The sequence below is a fragment of the Acinonyx jubatus genome, chromosome B1 (genome assembly GCF_027475565.1).
Source record: "Acinonyx jubatus isolate Ajub_Pintada_27869175 chromosome B1, VMU_Ajub_asm_v1.0, whole genome shotgun sequence".
Classification (NCBI taxonomy): Eukaryota; Metazoa; Chordata; class Mammalia; order Carnivora; family Felidae; genus Acinonyx; species Acinonyx jubatus.
Genome location: NC_069382.1, coordinates 41,536,824 through 41,562,841, shown reverse-complemented (window position 1 = coordinate 41,562,841; position 26,018 = coordinate 41,536,824). Strand labels below are relative to the sequence as shown.

Below are 26,018 nucleotides of genomic sequence, written 5' to 3'. Positions count from 1 at the left end.
TTATTTTTATTTTTTTATCTAATTGCTCTTGCTGGGTCTTCCTGTACTATGTCGAATAGAAGTACTGATAGTGGGCGTTCTTGCCTTGTACAGTATCTTAGAGGAAAAGCTTTTAGTTTTCCCCCACTGATTAAACTATTATCTGTGGAATTTTCATATATGACCTTTATTGTGTTAAGTAAGCTCTTTCTATACCTTGTTTGTTGGGAGTTTTGATCATGAATTGATATTGAACTTTGTCAAAAGCTAAACTGAATCAAGAAATAAAACACCTGAAGAGACTAATAACAAATAAGAAGATTGAATCAATAATCAAAAGCCCAGGAATAGATGGTTTCATGGGTCAGTTATACCAAATATTTTAAAAACAATTAATGCCAACTCTTCTTACTATTACAAAAAGTAAAATAGAAGAAAACAACTCCAAACTCATTTTGTGAGGCAAGTATCAGACTAATACCAAAGCCAGAGAAAGACAACACAAGAAAAGAAAACTATAGGAAAATATTCTTGATGAATATAAATGAAAAAGTCTTTAATAAAATGGTAGTAAATTGAATTCATCAGCACATTAAAAGGATTATACACCATGTCTGAGTGGAACTTACTCCTTCGAACAAAGATGTTTCAATGTATGCAAATTAATTGATGTTATACAACACATTAACAAAATGAAAGAAATACAACACATGATCGACCATCTTAATAGAGAAAAGGCATTGGTCATTATTTTTCTCAATAAGCTCTCTTGTCCTTTCTGTCTCTCTCTTCCCTCTTAGGACTCCCATAGTGCATGTATTGATTTATTTGATGAGGACACAGAAGTCCCTTAGGCTTTCTTCACACCTTTTCATTCTTTTTTTGTTTTTGCTTCTGTGATAGGATAATTTCAAATGTTCTTCCTGTCTTCAAGTTTGCTGACTCTCTCTTCTAGTTGATAAAGTCTATTATTACACTTTTCTAGTGAATTATTCAGTCTGGCTATTTTCTTTTTCAGCTCCAAAATTTCTGTATTTTTTTCTATCTTTATTTGGAAATTTCTAACTTATTCATAAATTGTTTTCCGGAACTTACAAATTATCTTTATGATCATAATTTGAATTCTTTATTAGGTAATGAAACCCCTTTTTCTTTTGGTGTTTTCTTTTGTTTCCTGTGTATGTGTGTGTGTGTGTTTAATGCCCTCAACAGTGTGGGTATCTGCATATTTGAAAAAACAGCGCTTTTTCTTAGTTTCTATGGACTGGCTTCATATATGGGAAGACCTTCACCAATTACCCTAGCTAGAGATTCTGGTGGGCCTCTCAAAAGTTTTTGGTGGATGTGTCTTTTCTCCAAACTTGTCCATGTAAATTCATAATTATAAGAATTTGTTGGTTTATTTTTTCAGGAGTTTATGATATCTTGCTCCCTCTGGTGTCTGTTATCTTGTAGTTCCTGTGAAGAAGCAGCATATGCTGGTCCCCAGGCATCCAGAGTGTACTATATCCTGTCCGTACTTAGAGACAGGCAAGACAAAAACCAGTCCCTTGGGGAGCTCCCTGAAAAGTCTGAATGTTAGATATATGTTTTATTTTTCTCTTTCCCTCTTGCATGCTTGGACTCTTTCCAGGGAGAAGGAAGGATTTGGGTGTTCTCGCTTGCTCAGTGCTGAACCAGGGGAAGCACTTTGGCTAATAGAGCGTGCTAGTTCAAACCGCGGACTATATTCTCAGGGTTCCCAGACCTGGGCCCTTTTCCAATCAGTGCTCGTACTCAGTACAGTAATTGGTACCTTGGGCAGCCCCCTAAATAGTCTGAACTTTGGACATATGGTCCAGTCCTCTCCTTCCCTTCTTAGGGAGAAGCTGGGAGTTCTGGTTTTTCTCATGATTGTGTGGCACGGAGTAGGGGGAAGAGATTATGAGTAAGGTGTCATTTTATTCATTTTGGCTTTTGTCCCTATCATCTCAGTGGCAAGAGCCTTTCAACAGGTTTCTGGATTTCTAACAAAAGAAATTGGTCCATGTTGTTGAATCAGCATGTCTGTGCGGAGAAGGAGGGTCCAGGTTTCCTTTTTTGCCTCTTGCTGATCCAGATACAGCAACTTTGAGGAAAAACAGAACTTTCAAACTGACCTAACATCATATGGAAAATTAGAATAGTCCTATGTTTGTGAAATAAAGTAATTTGAAACTTCTCCATAAAATAAACCCTTAGGCCCACATTGTTTAATTAGTATATTCTATAAAAAATTAAAGCAAAATAACATCAATTTTACCCAAACTCCTTCAGAGAATGTAAAAAAAAGGATTATTTTTTTAAAAAAGCCTATGTATCTTGATATCAAAATCTGGCAAGGACATTACCAAAAAGAAAAAGAAAGAAAGAAAGAAAGAAAGAAAGAAAGAAAGAAAGAAAGAAAGAAAGAAAACTAGAAAAAAAACAACTAGAAACCAATATCCCTCCAGGACATAAAATTTTAAATAATTAACAAAACATCAGCAGATGAAATCTAGCAATATATAATAAGAACAATATATCATGAGAATACACTTATTCTTGATAAGCACTGAGTGATATATGGAATTGTTAAATCACTATATTGTACACCTGAACCAATATAACACTGTTTGTTAACTACACTGGAATTAAAATTTAAAAAAGAATAAGAAAGAAAGAAAGAAAGAAAGAAAGAAAGAAAGAAAGAAGAAAGAAAGAAGGAAAGAAACAAATTAAACAAATATATATATTATGACCAAGACAGATTTAGCTTAGGGATGAAAGATACTTATAACATTCAAAAATCTATCATTACAGAGGTGCCTGGGTAGCTCAGTTGGTTGAACTTCCAGCTCTTTGTCTTGGCTCAGGTCATGAACTCACAGTTCATAGGATGGAGCCCTGCTTGGGATTCTCTCTTTCCCTCTCTCTGTCTCTCATCTATGCTCTTTCTCTCAAAATAAATAAATAAATTAAAAAATATATATATCTATCATTCCAATTAAAAGCATTAAGTAAAAAAACTATATAATTTTCTCTGTGGACTTCAAAACATGTTCAATGACGTTTGAAAAAAATTAAAAAATATTCATTCCACTCATAATAGAAAAAAACTTCTTCAATAAGCGAATAGTATTCATACAGTATGTGTGTGTGTGTGTGTGTGTGTGTGTGTGTGTGTGTAGGCCCTCATCTCTTCTATACATTGTCATCTTAGAGGAACTAATTGATATATATTAGATAGATAAATAGATGAAAGCAGGAAATCAAATTGTCTTTATCTGCATGTGACATAATTATATACACAGCAAATCTAAAAGAGCATACAAGCCATTTGTTGGAACAATTAAGTGAATTTGAAAAGGTCAAGAACAATATACAAAAATCAATTGTACTTAGATACCAGAAACATCTATTAGAAAATGAATTTAATTTTTTTTAATGTTTATTTTTCACAGAGAGAGACAGAGCATGAGTGGGAGAGGGGCAGAGAGAGAGGGAGACACAGAATCCAAAGCAGGCTCCAGGCTCTGCGGTGTGAGCACAGAGCCCCATGCGGGGCTCAAACTCACAGACCGTGAGATCATGACCTGAGCTGAAGTCGGATGCTCAATGACTGAGACACCCAGGCACCCCAGTTAGAAAAAGAATTTAAAGGAGATTACTATCTATAAAAATATACCATAGAACAATTTTCAAGACTTCCATAGTGAACGCTAACCAAAAAACTTTTAGACAACTTGAACAAATAACTACATTTATGGAGTTATATTTATAGTCATAAATTACATGACTCAACATAAGATATAATTTCTTTGCAAATTGACTTAAAGATTCAATGCAATGAGAATCAATAACCCAGGAGGTTTTTGATTCTAGTTTCAAAAAATAAAATGCAGAGGATCTGGAATAGCCAAAAAAAATCCATTAAAAAATATTTATTTCAGGGGCAGCTGGGTGGCTCAGTCGGTTAAGCACCCAACTTCACTCAGGTCATGATCTCACAGTTCGTGGGTTCCAGCCCTGAGTCAGGCTCTGTGCTGACAGCTCAGAGCCTGGAGCCTACTTTAGATTCTGTGTCTCCATCTCTCTGCCCCTCACCTGCTCACGTTCTGTCTCTCTCTCTCTCTCTCAAAAATAAACAAACATTAAAAAAAATTAAAAAGAAAGGGGGGCACCTGGGTGGCTCAGTCGGTTAAGCATCTGACTTCAGCTCAGGTCCATGATGTCACAGTCTGTGAGTTCGAGCCCCACATCAGGCTCTGTGCTGACAACTCAGAGCCTGGAGCCTGCTTGGGATTCTGTGTCTCCCTCTCTTTCTGCCCGTCCCCTGCTCATGCTCTGTCTCAAAAATAAATAAAAACGTTTAAAAAATTTAAAAAAATAAACAAACACTAAAAAAAAACTAAAAAAAAAAATTATTTCAACTAATGGTGTTGGAACAACAGAATATTTATATACAAAAAAATTTAAAAGAAAGAAAGGAAAAGGTTTTTACTAAATAATATAAAAATTAATTGAAGGTGAATCATGAAAATAAAATGCAAAATCTATAAAATTTTCTAGCAGAAAACAAACTGTCTTCCTGAACTTGGTGTAAGCAAAGTTTTCTTAAGCATAGCACTGAAATGTCCCAAATATGTAAAAATAAGTTGATATATTAATCTTTAAAATTAAACATTCTTTATCAAATACATCATTAAGGAAGTAAAAACAAAACCAAAACAAAACAAACCAGAGACTGGAAAAATATTCTTAGTATACATATTTGAAACAGTATTTGTATCCAGAATCAATCAACAGCTCATACTAGTCAGTAATAAAAAGAAAATCAAATTAAAAAAAAAAAAAAGCTTTCCAAGTCTTGAATAGGCACATCAGAAAAGATATGTGAATAGCAGTTATTATAATAAGGAAAATACAAATTGAATCCACATGTGATATCACATCTACTAAAATAGCAAAGAAAATGTTGCTGAGAATGTGAAGCAACAACAAATTTCATTATGCTGATGAAAATGGAAAATGGAAAACCACCTTGGAAAACTATGTAGCAGTTTCTAATAAGTTATTACATAACAATTCCACCCTTAGCCAAATACCTAAGAAAAATGTACTCAAATGTCTACACAAAGATTTAGACCAATGTTCATAGAAGCTTTACTCATACATGTCAAAAGCTGGAAACAAATGTTTATTGATGGTTTAAGGAGAATGGTTAAACAACAAAATTGGTATGCTTATGTAATGAAAACTTATCGAACCATAAGAAGAAAAACATTTTTAATAATGCAACGTGGACGAATCCCCAAAACACTATGTTGTATGAAAGAAGCCAGAACCCTAAGCATACATATTGTATGATTCCATTTGTATTAAGACCAGACCCAACTAATCTATGGTGATAAAAATCAAAATAGTGGCTGACTCTGGGTGAGAGGGGATTGAAAAGAGGCAAAGGGAACATTCTGAATGACGTAAATGTTTTCTATCTTAATCTATGTGATAATAAATTTTATTAATCTTGTGTGGCGGCTATTTGTTCTGTCACTGGCTCCTTGAGTGCCAGCACCACCCCCGCCCTTGCTTGTTTTGAACTTTTATGTAGCTACTTCCCTTTTCTGGGTACCCATCCTCAACATGTGTGTTGAAGTAATAAATCTCATGATGACTTCCGTATTTTGTCCCTTTCCTCTTTTCCCCGCTGTTTCGGTTACAAATTATCTAATGTGAATGCTTCCAGGGTACTACAAACTACCCCACCCATGACTCTCAATAAAGGTATTTGCCCATTGCCCATAGAACATTCCTCCGCTTCTTCTTTGTTATGATCAAACTTTGGGCTCTTGGTGACTTTGGGTGGCCATCTGAGCCTACTGTGCCTCCCTTTTTAGAACCTGTGAATGTAATAAATCCTTTAATTTTACGTGTTTTTCAGAGTGATTTCACTGCCGCGCTGGAAATTATCCTTAAAGAACCCACAAGGGGGCGTCTCTCTTCCATTTACAATATGACTATCTAACAAAATTTATGTAGTTTCCTGTATATGAATTATATTAAGTTCTGTTTCCCTATGAAATTAAACATTGAAAAAAATACCGGTCAAGGGTGCTTACAGACTTTAATGTGAATAACTGTTATTTCATTCATAACTTTATTTACAATTATGTAACAACCATACCTCACTTTTTTGTAATTTTTTTTTTATGTAACAACATCTCTTACTTTTTTGAGCATAATGCGTTATTTTTCCAAAATCATGAGATGGATGCGTAGTCTTTCTTTTAAAATAATGTATGCATTGTAGACGATACACTTCCCTCTCAGTCAGCCATTAGCTGAATCCGAGAAATTTTATCATTTTTAAACCATTATTCAAGTAAAAATAGTTTCTAGTTTCTATTTTGATGGTGTTTTTTGACCTATGAATTATATAAACCTATGTCTTAATTTTCAAACATACAGAGATTTCCCAGTGAACTTTTGGTTATTTACTTGTCTTATTTTACCTGGGTTAAAAAATATTTTCTGTAGGATTTAATCTCATAAAATTTTTCACATTTGATTATGGGCCTGCACATACCTATACGGTAAATTTTTGTAAATTTTCCAGTGTACTTGTAAACAATATGTATTTTGAAATTGATGAGCTTGATAATCTATATATCTTAATTAGATCAAGTTCATTAATCTTGTTTTTAAAATTGCTTATGTATTTAGTGATTTGGGACTAGCTGTTCTGTTAGTGAGATTTTAAATAAAAACAAAAAAAATTGCAGTCTAATTGTGGGTATGTGTCTGTGTCTTTTGTGTTCCATCTACATCAGTTTTTGCTTTACACGGTTTGAGGTTATGTTGTTTAATGTATAGAAAATTTAATATCGTCATATCTTCCTGGTAAGTTAAACACTTTGTGTTATAAAGTATTCCCCTTTCATCTTTGTGATAATTTGTTTTATGTCAACTTGGCTTAGCTACAGTACCCACTTATTCAGTTAAACACTAATTGCAGGTGTCTTGAAGAGATTTTGTAGATTAGTTAATACCTATACTTAGTTTGCATTAAGTAATAGAAATTAAGTGGGATAATTTGAGTGGGCTTCATCTAATCAGTTGAAAGGCCTTAAGAGCAAAAACGTAAGTTTTTCTAAAAAAGAAATTTTGCCGGTAAACTGCAACATTAGATCCTGTCAAGAGTTTCCAGTTTTTAGCTTGCCCTCCAGATTTCAGATTTTCTAGCCCCAACAATCATGAGAGCCCCTTTCTTGATATCTATCTGTTTATCTATCTATCTATCTATCTATCCATCCATCCATCTGTCTATCCATCTATTTATCTATCTCCTTATTGGATCTGTTACTCTGGAGAACTCTGATGCAATAAGATACTATTTGCCTCACAGTCTACACTACTTCATATTTATACAGCTATGTTAGAGGCACAGAAATATCCTGAATCACCTTAATTTCTTTTGGGGGTTATCATGAGCATTTTCTCATAAGATAATAATAAATGTCAAATTAGTTACCATGAACAGTTTTAAGAAAATTCCTGACACAAGTGAGTAGTCAGGAAAATTTGGATATTATTTTTTAAATTTTATTTATTTTATTCTTTTATTTTTTTTAAGTTTATTTATATATTTTGAGAGAGAAAGTATGAAAGAGTATGGGGAGTGGCAGGGAGAGAAGGGGAGACAGAGAATCCCAGGCAGGCCCTGCACTGTCAGTGTAGTACATGATGTGGGGCTCGAACTCACAAACCACGAGATCACAAGCAGAGCATAAGTCAGATGATTAACTGAATAAGCCACCTAGTCATCCCTGGATATTATTAATGTAAACCAAAAACAGTGGAAAACATAATCACCAAACTATTAATGGTAAATGCCAGTGGATATTGATATTTCAATAATTTTCTTCATTCTTCTTATATGTTCTAGGTCACTTAACTTTTTTTAGCTGAAACCTCTTTTACTTTTAAAACAAAGCTACTCTCTACATAGACTAGCATAACATAATAATAAAGAGGAACTTGGATTACTATATACGGTAGCATGTTGTGAGGGAACAAATTTGTTTATCATCGTCCTGGATAAAAGTTCTTTTGCAGGTTTATTCATAATAGTTCTTTTTTTATTATTATTTATAATAGTTCTGGCATTGTGCTCAGTGAAAAGAAAAATGGGATTTCCAGATGTAGATGTTCACCAGGCAATTGGAAATGTACTTTATAGCTATGGAGATAACCCAGGCAGTACAATCATTACATACAAGAGTTCAGCCAAGTCATCAAACAAGTGATATATGCAAGGCAGTCAGATTCGTATCCGTCAGAGCTGGGAGGTTATGGAGCAAAAAGCTGAGTTTTGACTTTCAGGAGCTTTCTTTCACAATGACCTGGCCACAGGTAAAAAGATAAAGGAAAAGATAAAGAATCGATAGAGGATAGTACGATTAAGATGCTTTTCTGACCCCTTGTGCAAAGGGATTTTCAACGAGATGTGGTTATTGCTGAAGAAAAATCAAGATGAATGAGGACTGAAAATGTTTCCAAAATATGAAAATATGAAAAGGGTTAAAATGTGAAGGTAGAGATAAATAGGTAGAGAGAAAAGTAGGATGCTAAAATATTACTGTTTCTGGAGTCGAAGGTAGGATGGATTTAATAAACAAGGAGAGTCAAGAAGAAGTTGTATCAAACCATGCTTCTTAAAAAAGCATCAAGCCTCAGAAACTTTTCTGAGATAGAATTATCTAAAACTTCATTACATGTATCTGTCTTGACTCACCGATGGAAAACAAATCCAGGTAAAAAGAATGAAACATCATAGGAATAAACACACATTCTCCAATTCCTAAAATTGTTTTGGTTATGTTTGCCTTCCATGATGATAATCCAACACGATATTCTTATTTGTGTTTTTGCCTTGGGCCTGGTTTCAAAAATATCAGCCTCATGGATTATTCATTCTGAAGCTTAGCCATGTGTTTTCCTGTGTAATTTTAGTTTCAATTTCCCTTAGTTTTATTATAAGGAGAACATATTCTTGTAAAACTACATGTTAAAAAAGAAAAAAAAAGAATCCATGATTCAAGGGAAAGAAGAGTGTAAGAAATATTCTAGAATGCAGAGTCATGTACCAGGAAGTTATTTCAAGTACTCATAAGCTGGATGACAAAACTGCATTCTTACAATGCACTGCACACTAACTCCTCATTTCTCCTTTTGATCATCATAAGGAACGATACAGTTTCTCCTTTTCCTTCAGCTTTATTAGTAAGATCAAACAATGCCTGTAAGTGACCACAGAACTACATGCACCCCAAAGAACTTGCCAAATGCAGTTTTAATTTGCATTTTGGAAGAAACATTTTCAGGATGTTTTATCCTTTATTCAAACTTTTAACATATTACAAACTCTCCAAATGTGAAGTACTATTGCTTCAACAGTCCTTAGCAGTCAAATATAGTAGAGACACAGAAAAGTCTTCCTAAAAATTACTTCTAAAGAATATGAAGAAGAAAGAACTGTATCACTGAGAACACAGATAAAAGACTGAATAAGAAAAATGGGCATGTAGAGAGGTACTTTCTTTCTTTTTTTAATTTTTAAAATAATTTTTAATGTTTATTTTTTAGAGACAGAGAGACGGAGCATGAGCTGGAGTGGGACAGAGAGAGAGGAAGACACAGAATCCAAAACAGGCACCAGGCTCTAAGCTGTCAGCACAGAGCCTGACACGGGGCTCAAACCCTCGAAGGGTGAGATCATGACTTGAGTTGAAGTCTGACGCTTAACTGACTGAGCCACCCAGGTGCCCCAAGAGGTACTGTCTTAATTCCTCACCTGCTTCCATTTTTTTTCTACATCAATCATTGCCTACATTAGTTCAATGTAGCATGGTTTACATTTCATGGTTGCTGAAATAAAACACTACCGTGTTTAAAGAACCCTAGAGACTTAATGGAAAGCCAATGATAGTAACAGTGAAGGGATATTTTAGGACTTTAGCCTTGGTCAAATTCATTGTCTTACTTCAAAGATTTAATAGTTCCCATTAAAAAATGTACTTTTCTAGTTACCTATATTCATGGTTTTTGTTATTTCAGTTTCTTTCCCACATTCCCTATGACAGTAAACGAATGGTGTTCCCAGTGACAAATACTTCATAGTACCATAAACTTTCAGTTTCTTCATATGATGAAGAGATGCTTTTGTGGTTTTATTGTTTATCAAATTACAAAGAAAGAAAATGAAACTATTCCAAAAGTGGAAGTCATTTCTTGCTGCTTACGTGTGTAAGTTTGCAATCATTGGCTATGGCAACCTTTATAATAAATAGATGCTCTGAAAACTTCTTGCACAAGGAGGACCAGAGAAGTAGACTGCAAGAATGTCACACAATAGGATATTGCCTACAAAAAATTCTTGGAAAAATTTGAAAGAATACCATATAGATGAAGAGGTGGGCTTCGTTCTGCCAACTCCACAGGTAAGACAAAGAACTGATGTATGGGCAAAAATGTTTTCTTATCATTACTTACCTGAGCAAGTTAACTTCTGTTGAGCAAATGTGGTTCAGTAATTTTTACTGAACAAATGGATGAAGCAATGCCAAAAGTAGAGCAGAATTTTAATAAATGGTGCATACTTAACTTCCTTAAAATTTTCTGCCTAGAGATTGAGTCTTAAATCCATCTTTTACTTACCTTACACAGATAAGGTAAGTGATGAAATAAGGAAACTATAGAAGTATTTTGGCTTAGTGCAATTGCATTTTGGGGGGGAATTTTGAAAAAAAAACAACAAAGTAATAAATGATGCATGTCAAAGGAACCCCTTTTCTTGGTTGATAATACCTTAAATTGTGTGAAGTACATGTTGCTACTTTGATTAGGTTTTTGAGACGGTATATCAAGCAATTTTGTGTTGTATTAATACTACTTGTTGCTACTAAGTGTAAGATTTGGATGAGAGTCTGAATTGCCTTTTTTTTTAAATTTTACAAACTTTGCCTGCAAACAGCAAGACATGTAGACTAAATGTTTGTCTTTAAAACTACATTTTTTTAAGTTGTATTTCAAAGAATGCCAGGAAAACCATCTTATTATCTATTTCAAATAACAAACATTTATATAGCATCGTGAAGCAATTTACAAATACTAACTTACTCCACCTTCATAACCATCCTAAAAAGTACGTATGTTATTAACCTCATTTTCTTGATGAGAAATTTAAGCCATACAGAGGGCATCTTTCAATGCAGCAAACATATTTTTAGTTAGAGATCTAATCCAGCTGTACTTAGAAATAACATCCTGTAGGGGCATCTGGGTGGCTCAGTTGGTTACGTATCCAACTCTTGATTTCTGCTCAGGTAACGATCTCAAGGTTCCTGGGATCTGGGATCGAGCCCTTCTCTCTTACCCTCTGCCCCTCTCCCCAGCTTGTGCTCTCTCTCTCTCAAACAACAACAACAAACCCACTAGTGTCATTGCTTAAAGCACTTTGTATTTACAAATCACTAATACTTAGACCTGCTCCCCCTCCATACAAGCACACTGCAGTGCCAGGATAAGATGATTTTGGAAAGGTACTTATCAATGGTACAACAAGAAGTTGCAAAACTCTATATATAATTTTTCTCCCAGAGTAAATTCTTTTAAAAATTAAGACAATCGTGGCAGTTTTGGAGCTCTAAGAACAGATTCCAAGGGGTAAAGCAAAACAAATGAAAGCAAACAAAAACAAAACAAAACTCTTCCTGGACTACTTAAAAAGTAGTAATTACTACTTAAGATGTTTAGGAAGTTAGATCATATTCTGAAACAAGGAGAACAAATTAGTCATTACTTTTATTTCTTCACTGAAGATCTTTCCTAGAAATCATAAGTTCACAATGTTCATTTCATATTTTATCATCAATCAAATTTCTATTCCAAAAGAAAATAATATCTTCTAGTTCCACATAGATACAAAATACATTCTCTAATCTAGCAGAAGTTGATGACCCTCTGTGTTATTCTTAATTAATTTATATTATACCATTAAGCATCCTCTGAAACAGAAGTATATTATTGATTGAATTTTTGCATCTGTTAAATGTTCTGTCAAAAGGACGTTAATCACGATATATGACAATAAAAAATATTTCTGTTATTTGGGGAAAATAGTAAAAACCAAAAATTCACTTGTGTTCCAGAGTAAAATGCAGAACAACAACAATATATATATATATTTGTTACTAAAAACACCATTGCACAGCATTTGTGTGGTTAGGGAGAAGGTTTCAGAGAAACCAGAGAGGTGACTATCTAGTGAATATACTGCTTGCATATTTCATTGCTAAAAAATCTGCACTAATAGACAAAGACTGGCCAATTATCTGAAGTCCCTGAAAATGTTTGAATTTTATGTGATGTTTGCCTTTTTGTCTTTTAGCTTACTTATAATATTGTTTTGAAGCTTTGAATTTTATGTGACGTTTGCCTTTTTGTCTTCTAGCTTACTTATAATATTAATTGTTTTGAAGCTTAAAATTTCATCAATGTTGGTTTGAGTTAATCTTTCTGTTTTTGCTGCATCCCCATAGTTCAGTATTGATGACCTCAAGAACATATCTGGAAACAGCTTAATGAGAAAGGCATGGGGAAAGAGCATATGGGAAGTTGAAGCTCATTTCAGGGCAGTGTCTAGGTCTTTTCTTTACATGTTTTCCTTTGACATGAAAGTATAAATATGATAAGATCCAAAGAGACACTTTTGTTTGGATTTTATTTGCACTTACCGGGAAAAATATAAGCCTATAGTACCAAAGCAGGCAATTGGTACATATAGGTACAGCATCTCTTACAAGTCCAGTACTGTCCAAGGTTCTGTAAGAAATACAAAATTAAAAGCATGATAAAATCCTTACCATCAAATGGGGTAGCGAGATGTTAAAAGAACATTGATTTTTGAGGGGTGCCTAGGTAGCTCATTCGGTTAAGCATCTGACTTTAGCTCAGGTCATGATCTCACAGTTTGTGAGTTCAAGCCCCATGTTGGGCTCTGTGCTGACAGCTCAGAGCCTGCAGCCTGCTTCAGATTCTGTCTCCCTCCCTCTCTCTCTTCCCCTACCCTGCTTGTGCTCTCTCTCTTTCTCTTAGAAATGAGGAATGAATAAGCTTTAAAAAAAAAAAAGGAAAGAAAGAGCATTGATTTTTGAAAGTTGGAAACACTTAAAAGTTCAATCACAATAAACTATATGTACAAAACAATCTCATAAACTGAGCCTTGTTTTCCTTATTCATGAAATGGAGATAACAATCAACTTTTTAGGTCATTATAATATTTAAATAAGAAATTATTGAGCAAAGTGCCTAGTCTACTTACTGACATCTAAGAAATCTCAATTTTCTTCCATTAAAAAAAATTAGAATCTAGCCAGGAAGAGAAAATAAATAGCAGATAACAATAAATTACTTAACAATGTGAAGGTATAATACACAGGATTTATACTTGGGGATCTAAGTGTATGTTGGAGTAATCAGGATGATTTTAGTGGAACTTTTGAGGTAGCATGTGTAAAAAGCAGGTGAGAGTGCTGGAGGAGAGGAAGAAGTCTTGAGCTCTGAGTGTGCAGGTAACAATGCAAGGACTGGGGTTACTGGACAGGTAAGTGTTTGTCAGGACAGCATTACACAGAATTGATCTACAGGCAAGACAGACTATGAATCAGATGCAAAACTATTTCATAAAAATTTTCACTATGAAATAAATGTCCCGTTTCTTTTTTTCTAGGAGGAACTACCTTACCCTTATGATCAATGGATTTCCATTGCTAAAAACCTGCCTGAACTTATTGACAAAAATGAACTACGTAAAGAAGTTGAGAAGGTTTGGAAAGGCATTACATTCATCTTTCTGTTAGAGCTTCTTAACATTTTTCACTTGGCTTTAAAGCTATAATGTCACCCATGTTGATTTGAGTCAATCTCTTTTTTTATTCCCAGTTAAAAATGGTCAGTATTGATGACCTCAAAGACCACAAGTCACAGCGCCTTGCACATCTGGTCCTGGGGTATATCACCATGGCATATGTGTGGAACCAAGGTGGTGAAGATGTTTGTGAGGTTTGGAGATTTCCTGGTATTTCTTATGCTATATGACAATTTACATCCAATTTACATTTAACGTAAAAATAATTCTAAAACTATTATAACTAAATTTGGTGATGCTTGTATAACAGAAAATAAAAAGAAGACGATGTTTCATTGACTTAACATGCCAGCTGCTATCATTATTGGATTTTTAATCTTTCACTTACATAACACAGTTGCTCCATCCTGTGGATATAGACATATGTCCTGAGTCTTTCACTTAAATTATATTGTAAGCATTTTTTAGTTACAACATAATCATGCTAGTCATCATTTGCAATCACTTTATAGTTTTCATTGAGTTACTGGACTTTATTTATTCAATCCTCTGTTTACAAATACTGTCCTTGTTTTAATATTTTGCCATTGTAAATGACATTATAATCAATATATTTGAAAATTAAATTTTTTCTCTCTTTATGAGTTTTGGGAGATATGGACATTTTATGACTCTTCTTACTTAATGCCAAAGTGCTCTCTTACATCAATGTAAATGTAATCTGTCAACACGGAAAAACATATGGGTTTCACTCTACTCTCATCAACAGTAGATAACTTTAGATTTAAAATAATACCATACTTTATTTTAGCTGGCAATCCTAATCACATGAAACCAATTGACTGTAATACCTGATCTTTAGACAAGAAAGAGATAAAATAGATTCCAGAAGCACCTTCTGCCATTTAATGATTTTTTTTCCTTTTTGACAATTTATTTGGAATTATTATCTTGTCTTTCCACATCCTGTTTAAATACAAAACAACACATATAGTTCCCCTATGTGATAAGTCATCCTCTGATATGTAAACAAAAGAGAAAATGTGTTCTGCATAATCATGGGAACACCTTTTACTTCTTTATAATTATCAGACTACCATATATAAATTTTGTGATGACACAAAAAAGTTTCAGATTAGTTCTAGCCTTACAACCTAAGCACACAGCCCCACTAGACTTGCTAGAATCTGAGTCTAGCTAAATGTGTAGGTATTGTATAGAAAGATCATCAATAGGGGCACCTGAGTGGCTCAGTCAGTTAACCCTACAACTCTTGGTTTCGGCTCAGGTGATGATTTCAGAGTTCATGGTCTGCGCTGACGGAGTGGAGCCTGCCTGGGATTCTCTCTCTCTGCACCTGCCCTGCTCACACACACATGCACACTCTCTCTCTCAAAATAAGTAAATAAAGTCAAAACAAAATGAAAGATCATCAATAACAAAGGGCAGCATATGCTAAGTGGAGAAGTATGAGAGTCCAGAGGAGTTAAATAGTAGTTGGTATAATAATGAAATGTTTCAAGGAAGAAGTGGGACTTGAATTACTTCTTAAAAGATTGGTACAGCTTATTCAAAGAGGAAAGAAGCAAAAAAGAGAAAGAGAGGACTAGCAAAAAATATGGAGACCAGAATGTACATGGGATAATAAAAAAGATAATAAATTTACCAGACTGGACATCAGAATTATAAAATAAAAATAAAAATATATTTTTAATTTATCTAGTTTTTATATACCACATTATTCTAAAAAGGATTTTAGAAGCCAGCAACAAATACATATACACATATATATGTATATGTATATACATATATATAAAAATTATATATATATATATGACTATTGAAGTGAGGAAACTATAGGAAATATATATATGTGTGTGTGTGTGTGTACACATATTGTCAATAGTCATATACACACACACACACATATATATACAACTACTGAAGTGAGGAAAGAGAACAAATGGATAAAAAATAAGATATATCAATATAAGGCAAATTTTGCTTGAGAATGGGTTAGAAATTAGCATCTGAGCTTCTTAGTAGCTGTGTAAATGTCTCTAATAGATTAAGATGGGTTTGAACATTTCCTTTCTTTTTTCCAAGTCATCTCAAATTAATTTTTCAATTAAGCACCTTCCCTTTTGTTTCCCTTTGATCTTCCCTTTAAATCAGAAAGAGGCAGAAATTTCCTTTAGAAACAAATGTAAATCATTTGCAAACCAAAATGTTTCACTTTCCAGAGGCATAAGTTCTGCAAGGGCTTTGATAGCCAATGTTACCATGCTAACATTTTGTCTTCTTTGTTAAACCATCATCTCCAGGTGTATGAAATTAATCCGAAGCTACTGAGGTTAGAGCTCTCTGAGCTCTCAGAACTATTGAGTGGGCCACATTGTCATGCCACCTCTCCCACCGTAGCCCACCTCCTACTACTCCAGATGAGCCATACATATTCCAGCCATAGGCTGCTGATGACAAGGATGATCTTAATTATTACATGGGACAATCTGGTTATAAAATCAGGCAGATAAAGAATAAAAGGTCAGCATTATGATTAATAGAGCAGTTGGAAAACATGGCATGCATGAGTGGCAACAATGGGCACCCTAGGAGAGCGCTTGCCCATCAGGATTGCCCTGTGGGGGTAGGAGCCTTTTAGAATGTGGGCAAACACAGAGCAGAATCCTGAGTAATAGGCTCAGAAAAAGAAAAGTTGAGAACAAAGGAAACTGAGCATGATTTTATCCTTGTATTTCCTATGGATGAAAAATTCCTTGCATAGAGGAATTGCCCAACAAATATTCATGGGGTGGACACATGAGTGAATAAGTAAGTGACTACAAGTAACCACAGACCGTTGGAAAGTCAAGGATACATCCTTTGTTTCTTGAACCCTTTACCTCCTTTTTCTCTCTCTGACTAGATTATGTCCACATCAGCCCACATCTAAAACATAAACATTTAATAATTCCCAGGACTAAGTTGTGAAATGAGGAAGAGAAAATTATAGTGGTTTGGTTTCAGAATGCCATGATGTAGAACAGCTAATGTTCTGGCACCCAGAAAGCAGAGGAAAAGGTAAGATACTTCAAAGGCTAATACTAAATACTGTGTTTTAATTAGGTCTTGCCAAAGAATATTGCTGTTCCTTACTGTGAACTGTCTAAGAAGCTGGATCTGCCTCCTATTCTGGTTTATGCAGATTGTGTCTTGGCAAACTGGAAGAAAAAGGATCCCAATGGGTACGTAAATTGTGATTAGAGCAGGAATTAAAGAAGTACATGCTTGGGGCACTTGGGTGGCTCAGTCAGTTGAGTGTCGTGGTTGACCAGTTTGAGCCCTACATCGGGCTCTGTGCTGACAGCTTAGAGCCTGGAACCTGCTTCAGATTCTGTGTCTCTCTCTCTCTCTCTGCCCCACCCCTGCTTATGCTCTGTCTCTCTCTGTCTCAAAAATAAAATAAACATTATTATTATTTTTTAAAGAAGTGCATGCTATTTATGTCAATAGGGAGTTAGTCATTGGTTCAGTTTTCAGCAGCACAGCTTTCTTCTCTTTCTTGGGGGTATGTTTTCCTCTGCTGGTATATACAAGAGAGAAAGGTGTATAATTAACATACAATGAAATGTGCCATCCTGACTGTTTGGTTGGGGGATTTTGACTGTTCTACACACATGGATAGCCTGTGACGAGATACAGAATATCACCTCTATGGTTCTTTCTATTCAATTCTCTTCTCTACCTCCAGGTACACACATTCTGATTGGTCATTTTAAAAATTAATTTTTTCTGCTATTGGATTTCATATTAGTGCAATTATAGAGCAGGTATTCTTGTGTCTGGCTTTTTTTTTTCTTTGGGTAACATGTTTTGGAGATTCTACAACTTTAATGTTTATCTCTCCAGTTAAGAGTAAACACATTTTCGGCAGTGGAAAGGAAAATGCCCAGGCCCTCAGGGCAGCCTGTTGAGGGACTAGGCCCCTGCTATCATTTTAGCAGTGGGATTGGATACCCTAAGGGGACAAGAGACATAGGGTGTCCCAGGGCTCTGGGTGTGTTTCTGCAGAGGAGTACTGTAGACCCAGGAACCATAAAATGAAAGGATTTGATCTAGAAAAGTTTATTAGGAATGACTAGTTTTGACTAACCTTCTGTGTTCTTTGAATATTTAATTTCTTTTTTTTTTTACTTAAAAAGTCCTAAGTGTTTGCAATGATGCCTAGTTGATAAATATTTTTTAAAAAACATATATATTTTTCTTTTTTTTACTTATATCTTACCTTTGATAGATCAGTAGTATTAAATTGAATAATAATAACTCAAAACCACTTTTTGAGTTTTTAACTGATTTTCTTTTTCTTTTCCAACTGGCCCACTGTTTGATGGCTGCTTTCATAAGGCCCATGACTTATGAGTAAGTATTTGATCACTTTATTCTAAGGATTATTTTTTATTCAAAGTAAATATAGGTTTATCAGTATCATCCAAATGTACTTTTTAAGAGACCAATTGAATTCAGGCAAAAAATAACTCAAGTAATTTTTTAAAGAGCAAATAATCCCAATCCTTAATTAGATCTCGGACTATCATAGGACCATGTCTGCTTGATATCATAGCTATATTTACATGCAAAAATAACACCTGCATATATAAAATGTAATTAAAAATGCACAAATACAAAATGCACATCCATCTGTGTGTCTTTGACTTAATAATCTCAGTGGCCAGAAACATAAACTTGTTCTTTTTGGCCCAATCCTTACTATTTTTGATCTTTGAACTGAGAGGAGGCTGAAAGCCAGGGAAACAAAAGTAAATATCATAGGAATAAGCCTGCTTTGGTGCAGAAAGTGGATACAGGCAAATTATGTAAATTGCTCCTTGATTAGGAAGAGGGCAAGAGGAGCTCTAACCAAATAAAAGGGATGAAGAAGGAATTCCTGTAGCAGGTTACTTAAGTTGAGTTCCAAAGAGTGAGTAGGAAGGAATTAGCTACAAGAAAAAAATGAGTGTTCATAGTGGAGGATACAGCAAGAGTAAGGGCCTCAAAGTGATGAAAATCTTGATGTATTATCAGACTGAAGGAAGGCTAGTGTCGTTGATAAGTAGTGACTGATGCAAGTAGTAGTGTGGTAAAGGGAGGAAGAAATAAATTTAGCAAAAAGATTATGTAGGACTTTTGGCTATGATAAGGGGTTTAAATAGTATCTTCAGATCAGTGGACAGCTATGGAAGGCTTTTACATGGGAAGATGGTATCATCAGTCCCATTTTACAGATGAGAACACTGAGGCAGAAACATAAAATACCTAGGTCAAGGTCACACAACAAGTAAACTTGCAGAAATGGTCTGGCTTCGGAGACTATGAATTTAACCACCATGAACTTTATAGATATACAGATACTGAATCCTTGGTAGCACTAGTGTGAAACTTCACTAAAAAAGAAAATACGGTATAATCAATTATTTGAATTTCCCAATTTCTTTGTAAAGCAAGTAAACCACTGAGAAATTGAATCAGGTTTACAGATAAAAATATAGATATGAATATATTTATTTAAAGCAAAAAGCCTGCTTAAAATTATACCTCACAGATGTCTCTATAAGCATCAAATATGTATAAATCTATAAATATGGTAATATATATGCATGTGAAAAATTAATGAGACAATAGAAACAGAAATGGTCTTGGAATTTCTGGTTCCAAAATTCTAAAATAGAATTTAAAGTCCCAGCTTAATTTACCATTAGATCTTAGACGATGGACCTAACACTCATATTCCCAACAATGTAATAGAGATAGTAAAACCTAGCATACTTATCCCACAAGATTATTTTGAAACTAAAATAGAATAAAAATACTTGAAAACTACAAAGCACTCAAACAAATACGCCAGTATTTTTGCTAAATTCTTGACTCCCTTGACTTATTTTCTTAGGAACATGGACATTCTGTTTTCGTTTCCTGGTGGAGACTGCGGTAAAGGATTTTTCCTGGTTTCTCTGTTGGTGGAAATAGCAGCGGCTTCTGCAATCAAAGTAAGTCTATCCATACTGGCAAATTTGTATCTTGATTTCCATAAGCAGAGCAATCATTCTATATTATTCATGAAATAACTTTATCTTGATTCAATAGAGCATTCAATTATTTAATTGGATATAAGGGTTCATCTGGTAGAAAAAAGTATTTTATTTATTTTTGTGTCTCATCTAAAATATAAAGCATAGGACCCACACATTTAGAATAAAGTTTGAAACCTCAAAAAAAGAGATACATTTTTAATGCAAGTTGTCATTGGAACTAGATCACAGAGTGATATAAATCTAATGGTTTTGACTATTAGAATTAGAAATAAAACTATATAAAACTATATAAACTTATCTCTAAATGTTAAATAAATAAAAATAAACCCAAGCTTAATTAAATGCAAGGAAATTAAGTCAAACAATAAGAGGGTACTCACCAAAACAAAAGAAGTGGAAATCCCACATTTAATTTGGGGACTAAGAATTAGAAGAAGTTTATTCTATGCCAATATTTAGTGCTAAGAAATCTTAAATGTTTACCTTTTTTTTTTTAAGGTAATTCCTGATTTATTGAATGCAGTAAAATGTGAGGACCACAATATTCTGCAAAGGGAGCTGCGTTACATAGCTTCTTGTCTGAAACAAGCCCGGAAAGAGTTTAAACAAATTCATGGCAAGTATTGTATGCCAGGCAACATTCAAGGCTGGCAGTCACAAGTTTCTGATTACCTGAAACGTAGAGTTGTTAAACAAATAGAAAAAAAAAAAACTCTCACTTAAGTGGGTGTGTTTTCACTTTATCTCACTAAATTATTATACTTTCCTGTGGTAGGTTTCGTTATATTAATTTTATAGATAAAGTAATCTACTGGAGAGATAAGATAAATGGCCCAAGGTTACATAGATAGTAAATTGTGAAGCTAGAATTGCAAGCCAGGTAATTATTTAACTGTCAGGAATGTCCTAGCCTCCCACTGAAAACCATGGAGACAGTTGCTTAAGGTTCAGGCTGTTTTAATTTCTAAAATACTTAGCTTCTGCTTGATAAGAACTCCCTAAGAATTCTGCTTTTTCACAAGTTAAGTAAGAAACAACAGAGAAAAGCTACTGAGCTCAAAAGTTATTACAAAATTAACAGTTTAAAAAAAGCAGCAATAACCAAAAAAGTATATAAACAAAGGTCTACCAAAAAAAAAAAAAAATGCGCTCTGCCGGACAGCTTCAACAAATATGTGACAGTGTATCCCCAGGCTTTGAGTTACTGATGATTGGTCATTGGAAAGAAATAGACCTTCAGATAAAAAATGTTAGTAAGCTTTGGGAAGAGAGACATGGGGATGATCCACAGGGAAACAAACCCACAGGGTTCCTGGGGTTGTTGTTTCTGCTTTTCATTTTATTTAGATTTGTTTCTTTCTTTAAGTAGTTTATCTCATGGCAGTAAGCATGTGAAATAGCTTTAAAGAAACATTGGCAGTTTAATTGGTCTCCCTAGGAGGAGTCTGATGTGGGCTTAGGCTCTTTGATATAAGCTGTGTGCTAGCCCTATGGTAGACCCTATTCAGTGGACATGAGGCTCACTTGGGAGAGCTTCTCCTCAGGGACTTTTTCTGCACAGATGGACCTAATGCCTTTCCTGCAGCCTAAGCTGAAACCCGCTATCAGTTATTTACAATATCTTGATCTCCTGTGATGGTTCTGATAACTGCTTAATTTAACATACCTTATCTTTTTACAGAATATGTGGACCCAAACACATTTTTCAATGTTCTTCGCATATACTTGTCTGGGTATGTAGTCTTACACCTGAGTTTGTTTTCTCTTAAACATTTATCATAACACATCAAATTCCCACTGATGATCCCCACTATCCACCGGGTTTAGGAAATAATTCATATCTTAAAAAACATGTTGTAGAGAAAGAATAGACTATTCTCTCTGTTATTAGTTGGCCAGGCATGGACTCGACTATGGACAGGAAAGGTAGTCATTTAAAAAAGAGGAATGGAGGTGCCTGGGTGGCTTAGTCAATTGAGCGCCTGACTCTAGCTTTTTGGCTCAAGTCATGATCTCCCAGTTCATGGGATCGGCCCCATATCAGACTCAGCACTGACAGCACGGAGCCTGCTTGGGGTTCTCTCTCTCCCTCTCTCCCTGCCCTTCCCCCACCTCTCTCTCTCTCAAGATAAGTAAATAAACATTAAAAAGAGAGAACAGAATGATATTTTCTCCAATGCAAAGGTAAGCTTCCATTTATAGAATCCTTATGCCAAATTTTCTCAGAAACATTTTATTTAGCATTCTCAAAAATGAACATGAGTGGAGGGAAGTGTGGAAGAAGAATAATGAAATCTATGTCACGTCACTCTCCATTCACCCTCTATTATAAAATTTTATATCTGAAAATTTGGCAATTAATCTAAATAATGATTTTTTTTCCTTCCTCATCTAGCTGGAAAGGCAACCCCCTGCTGCCAGAGGGTCTGAAGTATGAAAATGTCTGGGAAACCCCAAAGAAGTTTGCAGGGGGTAGTGCAGCCCAAAGCAGTGTCTTCCAGTGCTTTGATGTTCTGCTGGGCATCCAGCAGAGTTCTGGTGAAGGTGAGTGGATAATGACAAATAATAATAATCTCCTATGTTAATACAATAGTGTTTTAACATCTAAGAAGTAACTTTCCATCAGCATCTCATCTGAGCCTATCTGATACTTTTCAAAGAATCAGTAAGGCAGATCTTGTCATCACCCCCTTTCACAAACAACCAAGCAGGAACTTTTAAATTTCTTTATAGGTTAAGTGACAAACCCCTTATTAACCAGCTAGAAAGCAGTGAAGCCAGAACCAAAACCCAAGTTCATCACCCTCTCAATCTTGACATTTGAACATGTATATAAGGCCTAATTGGCTGTGATGAAGCCCATAGCACATGTCCTGAAAATGTATGATCAGATTCAGAAAGAGAAAGTCACCAGCAAATGAGATGGGACTGTGAGTTGAAGTTGGGGAAGTGGAGATGTCAGTGACAGGGGAGGCTTGACATTGCTTTTGGTCAGCTGTCTTATTTTCCAGCAGCTCAAATTTTAAAGATGCCCCAAAGTTGAAATATGAGCCACACCCATTATATTCCTTGTAGGGGTAGGAGAAGCTCTAGTAAGAACTTCTTGGTTAATAGTTCATTCATTTATTTAAAAGTTCTCCCTTAAACTCTCCTGGACTCTGTGTCATGATCTGTCAAGTATAGATTGTATTCACCCTGTCTGTATCATCAGCTTTTTAGAAGGATCAAATACAGTAGGAAGTGAGAAAGGACACATGAGCAAAAAACTCTATTATGAAAGAATGAGTTCAGCTCATGGGGCTTTCAGAATTAAGCCTGTATTACAATAATTACCATTACTAGATCAAGATGAGTAGTCTTCTAACAGGGTGGTTGTGAACTCAGTGCCTCATGTTTTAGTGGTGGCTTGTGATCTCCCACCCACTATGACCTCACTCTGACCTTCTCCCCTAGATTGGGGAATATTTTGGTTTCCCTACTGACTAATCTTTCTCTTGTTCCTTCAGAATCTTCTTTCAAATTCCTTCAGGAAATGAGAGAATATATGCCATTACCTCACCGGAAATTTCTCCAGTCATTAGAGTCAGCCCCCTCAGTCCGTGAGTTTGTTATTTCAAAAGGTGATGCTAAACTGAAGGCAGATTATAATGAATGTGTGAAAGCTATGGTTGACCTGAGAAAATACCATTTGAAAATAGTAGCCAAGTACATCGTGATTCCTTCAAAGAACAAGCACAAGACAAACTCAACATCTGAAGAAACATCAGAACCAGAAAATAAAGGAACTGGAGGCACTAGTGTCATGACTTTCCTGAAGAGTGTTAGAAATACAACTGAGAAATTCCTGCTGAACGTTGACTAATGTAACTTGGCATTTCGTAAAGACCAAGATGTCTATATATGTCTATATTGCTCATTGTATCAGACCCACAAATTAATAATACACAACTTTTTAATAGTACTTATAAAAGATTTCAAAGTGTTTTTCCAATATCTGTTCCTTCCTTGTAAGAATAGAATTATAATAAAATTAGAATATTTTATTGTAATTAAAATGATGACATTCAATAAATATTGATATGATATAATAAAATGTCTAAAAGTTGCTTTATTCATAACTATAATTAAATACTCATCCAGATGAGACCCAGTCTACACTGCTACCCTCAACCATGGGTAATAGATTCCTTTACTTTCCCTACAGTAATATCACACTTGTTTATAATGTTTATAATTACCTGTGTCCTTGTCTGTATTGTTACTACATGATAAGCTTCCCGATGCCAGGGACACCCTATTTTTTACTGACCCATGCATCCCCCAACCTTAGTGCATACCTAGCAAATACCTGTTGAATGAATATATAAATGATTGAGTCAATTCATGAATAAATTACTGTGGGCTAACAAGAAGAGGTCAGCTTTGAAATATAATTTCTCTCAGGAGGCTGGGGTTATCCGACACGCACAATCTGGCATTAATTTATTTAATAACATAATCTAAGAGTGTTGGAGAGGAGCTTAAAAATTATATGAGCCAAACTCATTTTTTAAAAATGTTTATTTTTATTTTTGAGAGACAGAGAGCATGTGCGCACAAGTAAGGGATATGAGGAGAAAGGGGGACAGAAGATCTGAGGTGGGCTCTGACACTGGCAGCAGAGAGCCCAATGAGGGGCTCAAACTCACAAACTATGAGATCATGATCTGAGCCAAAGTCAGATGCTTAACCAGCTGAGTCTCCCAGGCACCCAGACCCAAACTAATTTTAAAGATGACAAAATTGAGGCTCAGAAGGATGAAGTTGCTTACTAAGGGTCACACAGTTGGTTATAAAGGGGAGGGGAACTTTAGTTTATTGATCTTCCTCATCTTTTTCACCGGTCTCGATGTAGACCAGGTTAGAGAGAAAGGGAATTTGGGAAGAAGAGGGAGAAGAAATGAGCTGACTTGATAGAATTTCATGAGATATGGTAGTAGATGATTAGCTAGATATTGGCTATGCTATTAAAGATGAGAAGAAAAACAAGGCACAATGGCTGCCTGCGTGCAGAATTTGCAAGCACTTTCAATTTGTGGAAAGCTCAGGTCTGAGGAAGTGGGTTGAGTGCACACACCCAAACAGATTCAAGGAAGGAAATGTAGTCACATATTTCTAAGGTCACACCTCTAAAAACTATTTTAACATATTTAACATATTTTGAATACACCCTAACCCAGTGAAATCTCCCTGTTCATAAGCAAAATTTCATTTGATTCCAGAGAAAATATACCAAATGTCAATGGTAATAGTTTTTAGGTGCATGGGACACATTTTCTTCTTTATTTTCCTGTCAGTGTTTCTGCAATGAACATATATAAGTTTAAAATGAGAAAAGTTTGCATGCATGAATGTATGCATGCAGACCAAGTACATACCTGTGTGTGTATACGTGTATAATTTTTAAGGGTTGGAAGAAAGGTCATCATGTCTCAGGGCTTGATGTGGTTAAGAATGCACTAAATTGAGAGGTTTCAAAGGTGGGTTATTTTTGTGGGCTCCGTTTTGGACATCTATTACCTTTGTGACCTTAGGCAAGTCACTTTGTATTTGTGTACAATGAGCATAATAATGCCTGTCCTGCCTTGTTCACAAGGTTACTGTTGAATGAAATATAGTGCTTAAATCTTAGGAAACTATAAAGTACTACTAGAATATAAGTAAATACTAAGGATCATTTATTGACTCCAAGTTAAGATGTTTTTCTGTCCTGTCTGCTACACGGATCAATCTGGCTCCGCAGCTACATGCCACAAGGCTACATATCAAGAGTTTCTTCTCCAGAATTGGTTTTACCTAATTAGTAATCAATCATCTTGACATCCAAAACATCTTTGATCCTTTCAGCCACATTCTGTATGCACATTTTCTCTTTAAGAACATCATGTATGGCGCACCTGGGTGGCTGAGTTGGTTGAGCGTCCGACTTTGGTTCAGGTCATGATCTTGCAGTTTGTAGGTTTGAGCCCCACATTGGGCTCTCT

The 26,018-nt window shown here is 35.1% G+C and overlaps 1 protein-coding gene and 2 long non-coding RNA genes across 3 annotated transcripts; 2 read left to right on the top strand and 1 right to left on the bottom strand.

Annotated features, from left to right (window-relative positions):
• Positions 1 to 518: 518 nt before the first annotated feature.
• On the bottom strand, positions 519 to 13,066 carry LOC113602790 (uncharacterized). The gene is made up of 2 exons (XR_008295980.1): positions 12,774 to 13,066; positions 519 to 4,327 (listed from the first exon to the last, which is right to left on the bottom strand). It is a non-coding gene; the product is annotated as an uncharacterized LOC113602790 (long non-coding RNA).
• On the top strand, positions 10,322 to 24,088 carry IDO1 (indoleamine 2,3-dioxygenase 1). Its single transcript, XM_015076046.3, has 10 exons — positions 10,322 to 10,478; positions 13,769 to 13,864; positions 13,981 to 14,100; positions 17,033 to 17,151; positions 18,311 to 18,325; positions 19,851 to 19,950; positions 20,494 to 20,611; positions 21,677 to 21,728; positions 22,391 to 22,539; positions 23,502 to 24,088. Exons 1-10 carry the CDS (start codon positions 10,380 to 10,382, stop codon positions 23,855 to 23,857), a joined length of 1,224 nt encoding a protein of 407 aa, XP_014931532.2. The 5' UTR covers positions 10,322 to 10,379; the 3' UTR covers positions 23,858 to 24,088.
• LOC128314392 (uncharacterized) lies at positions 10,485 to 13,218 on the top strand. Its single transcript, XR_008295979.1, has 2 exons — positions 10,485 to 12,388; positions 12,452 to 13,218. It is a non-coding gene; the product is annotated as an uncharacterized LOC128314392 (long non-coding RNA).
• Positions 24,089 to 26,018: the final 1,930 nt, after the last annotated feature.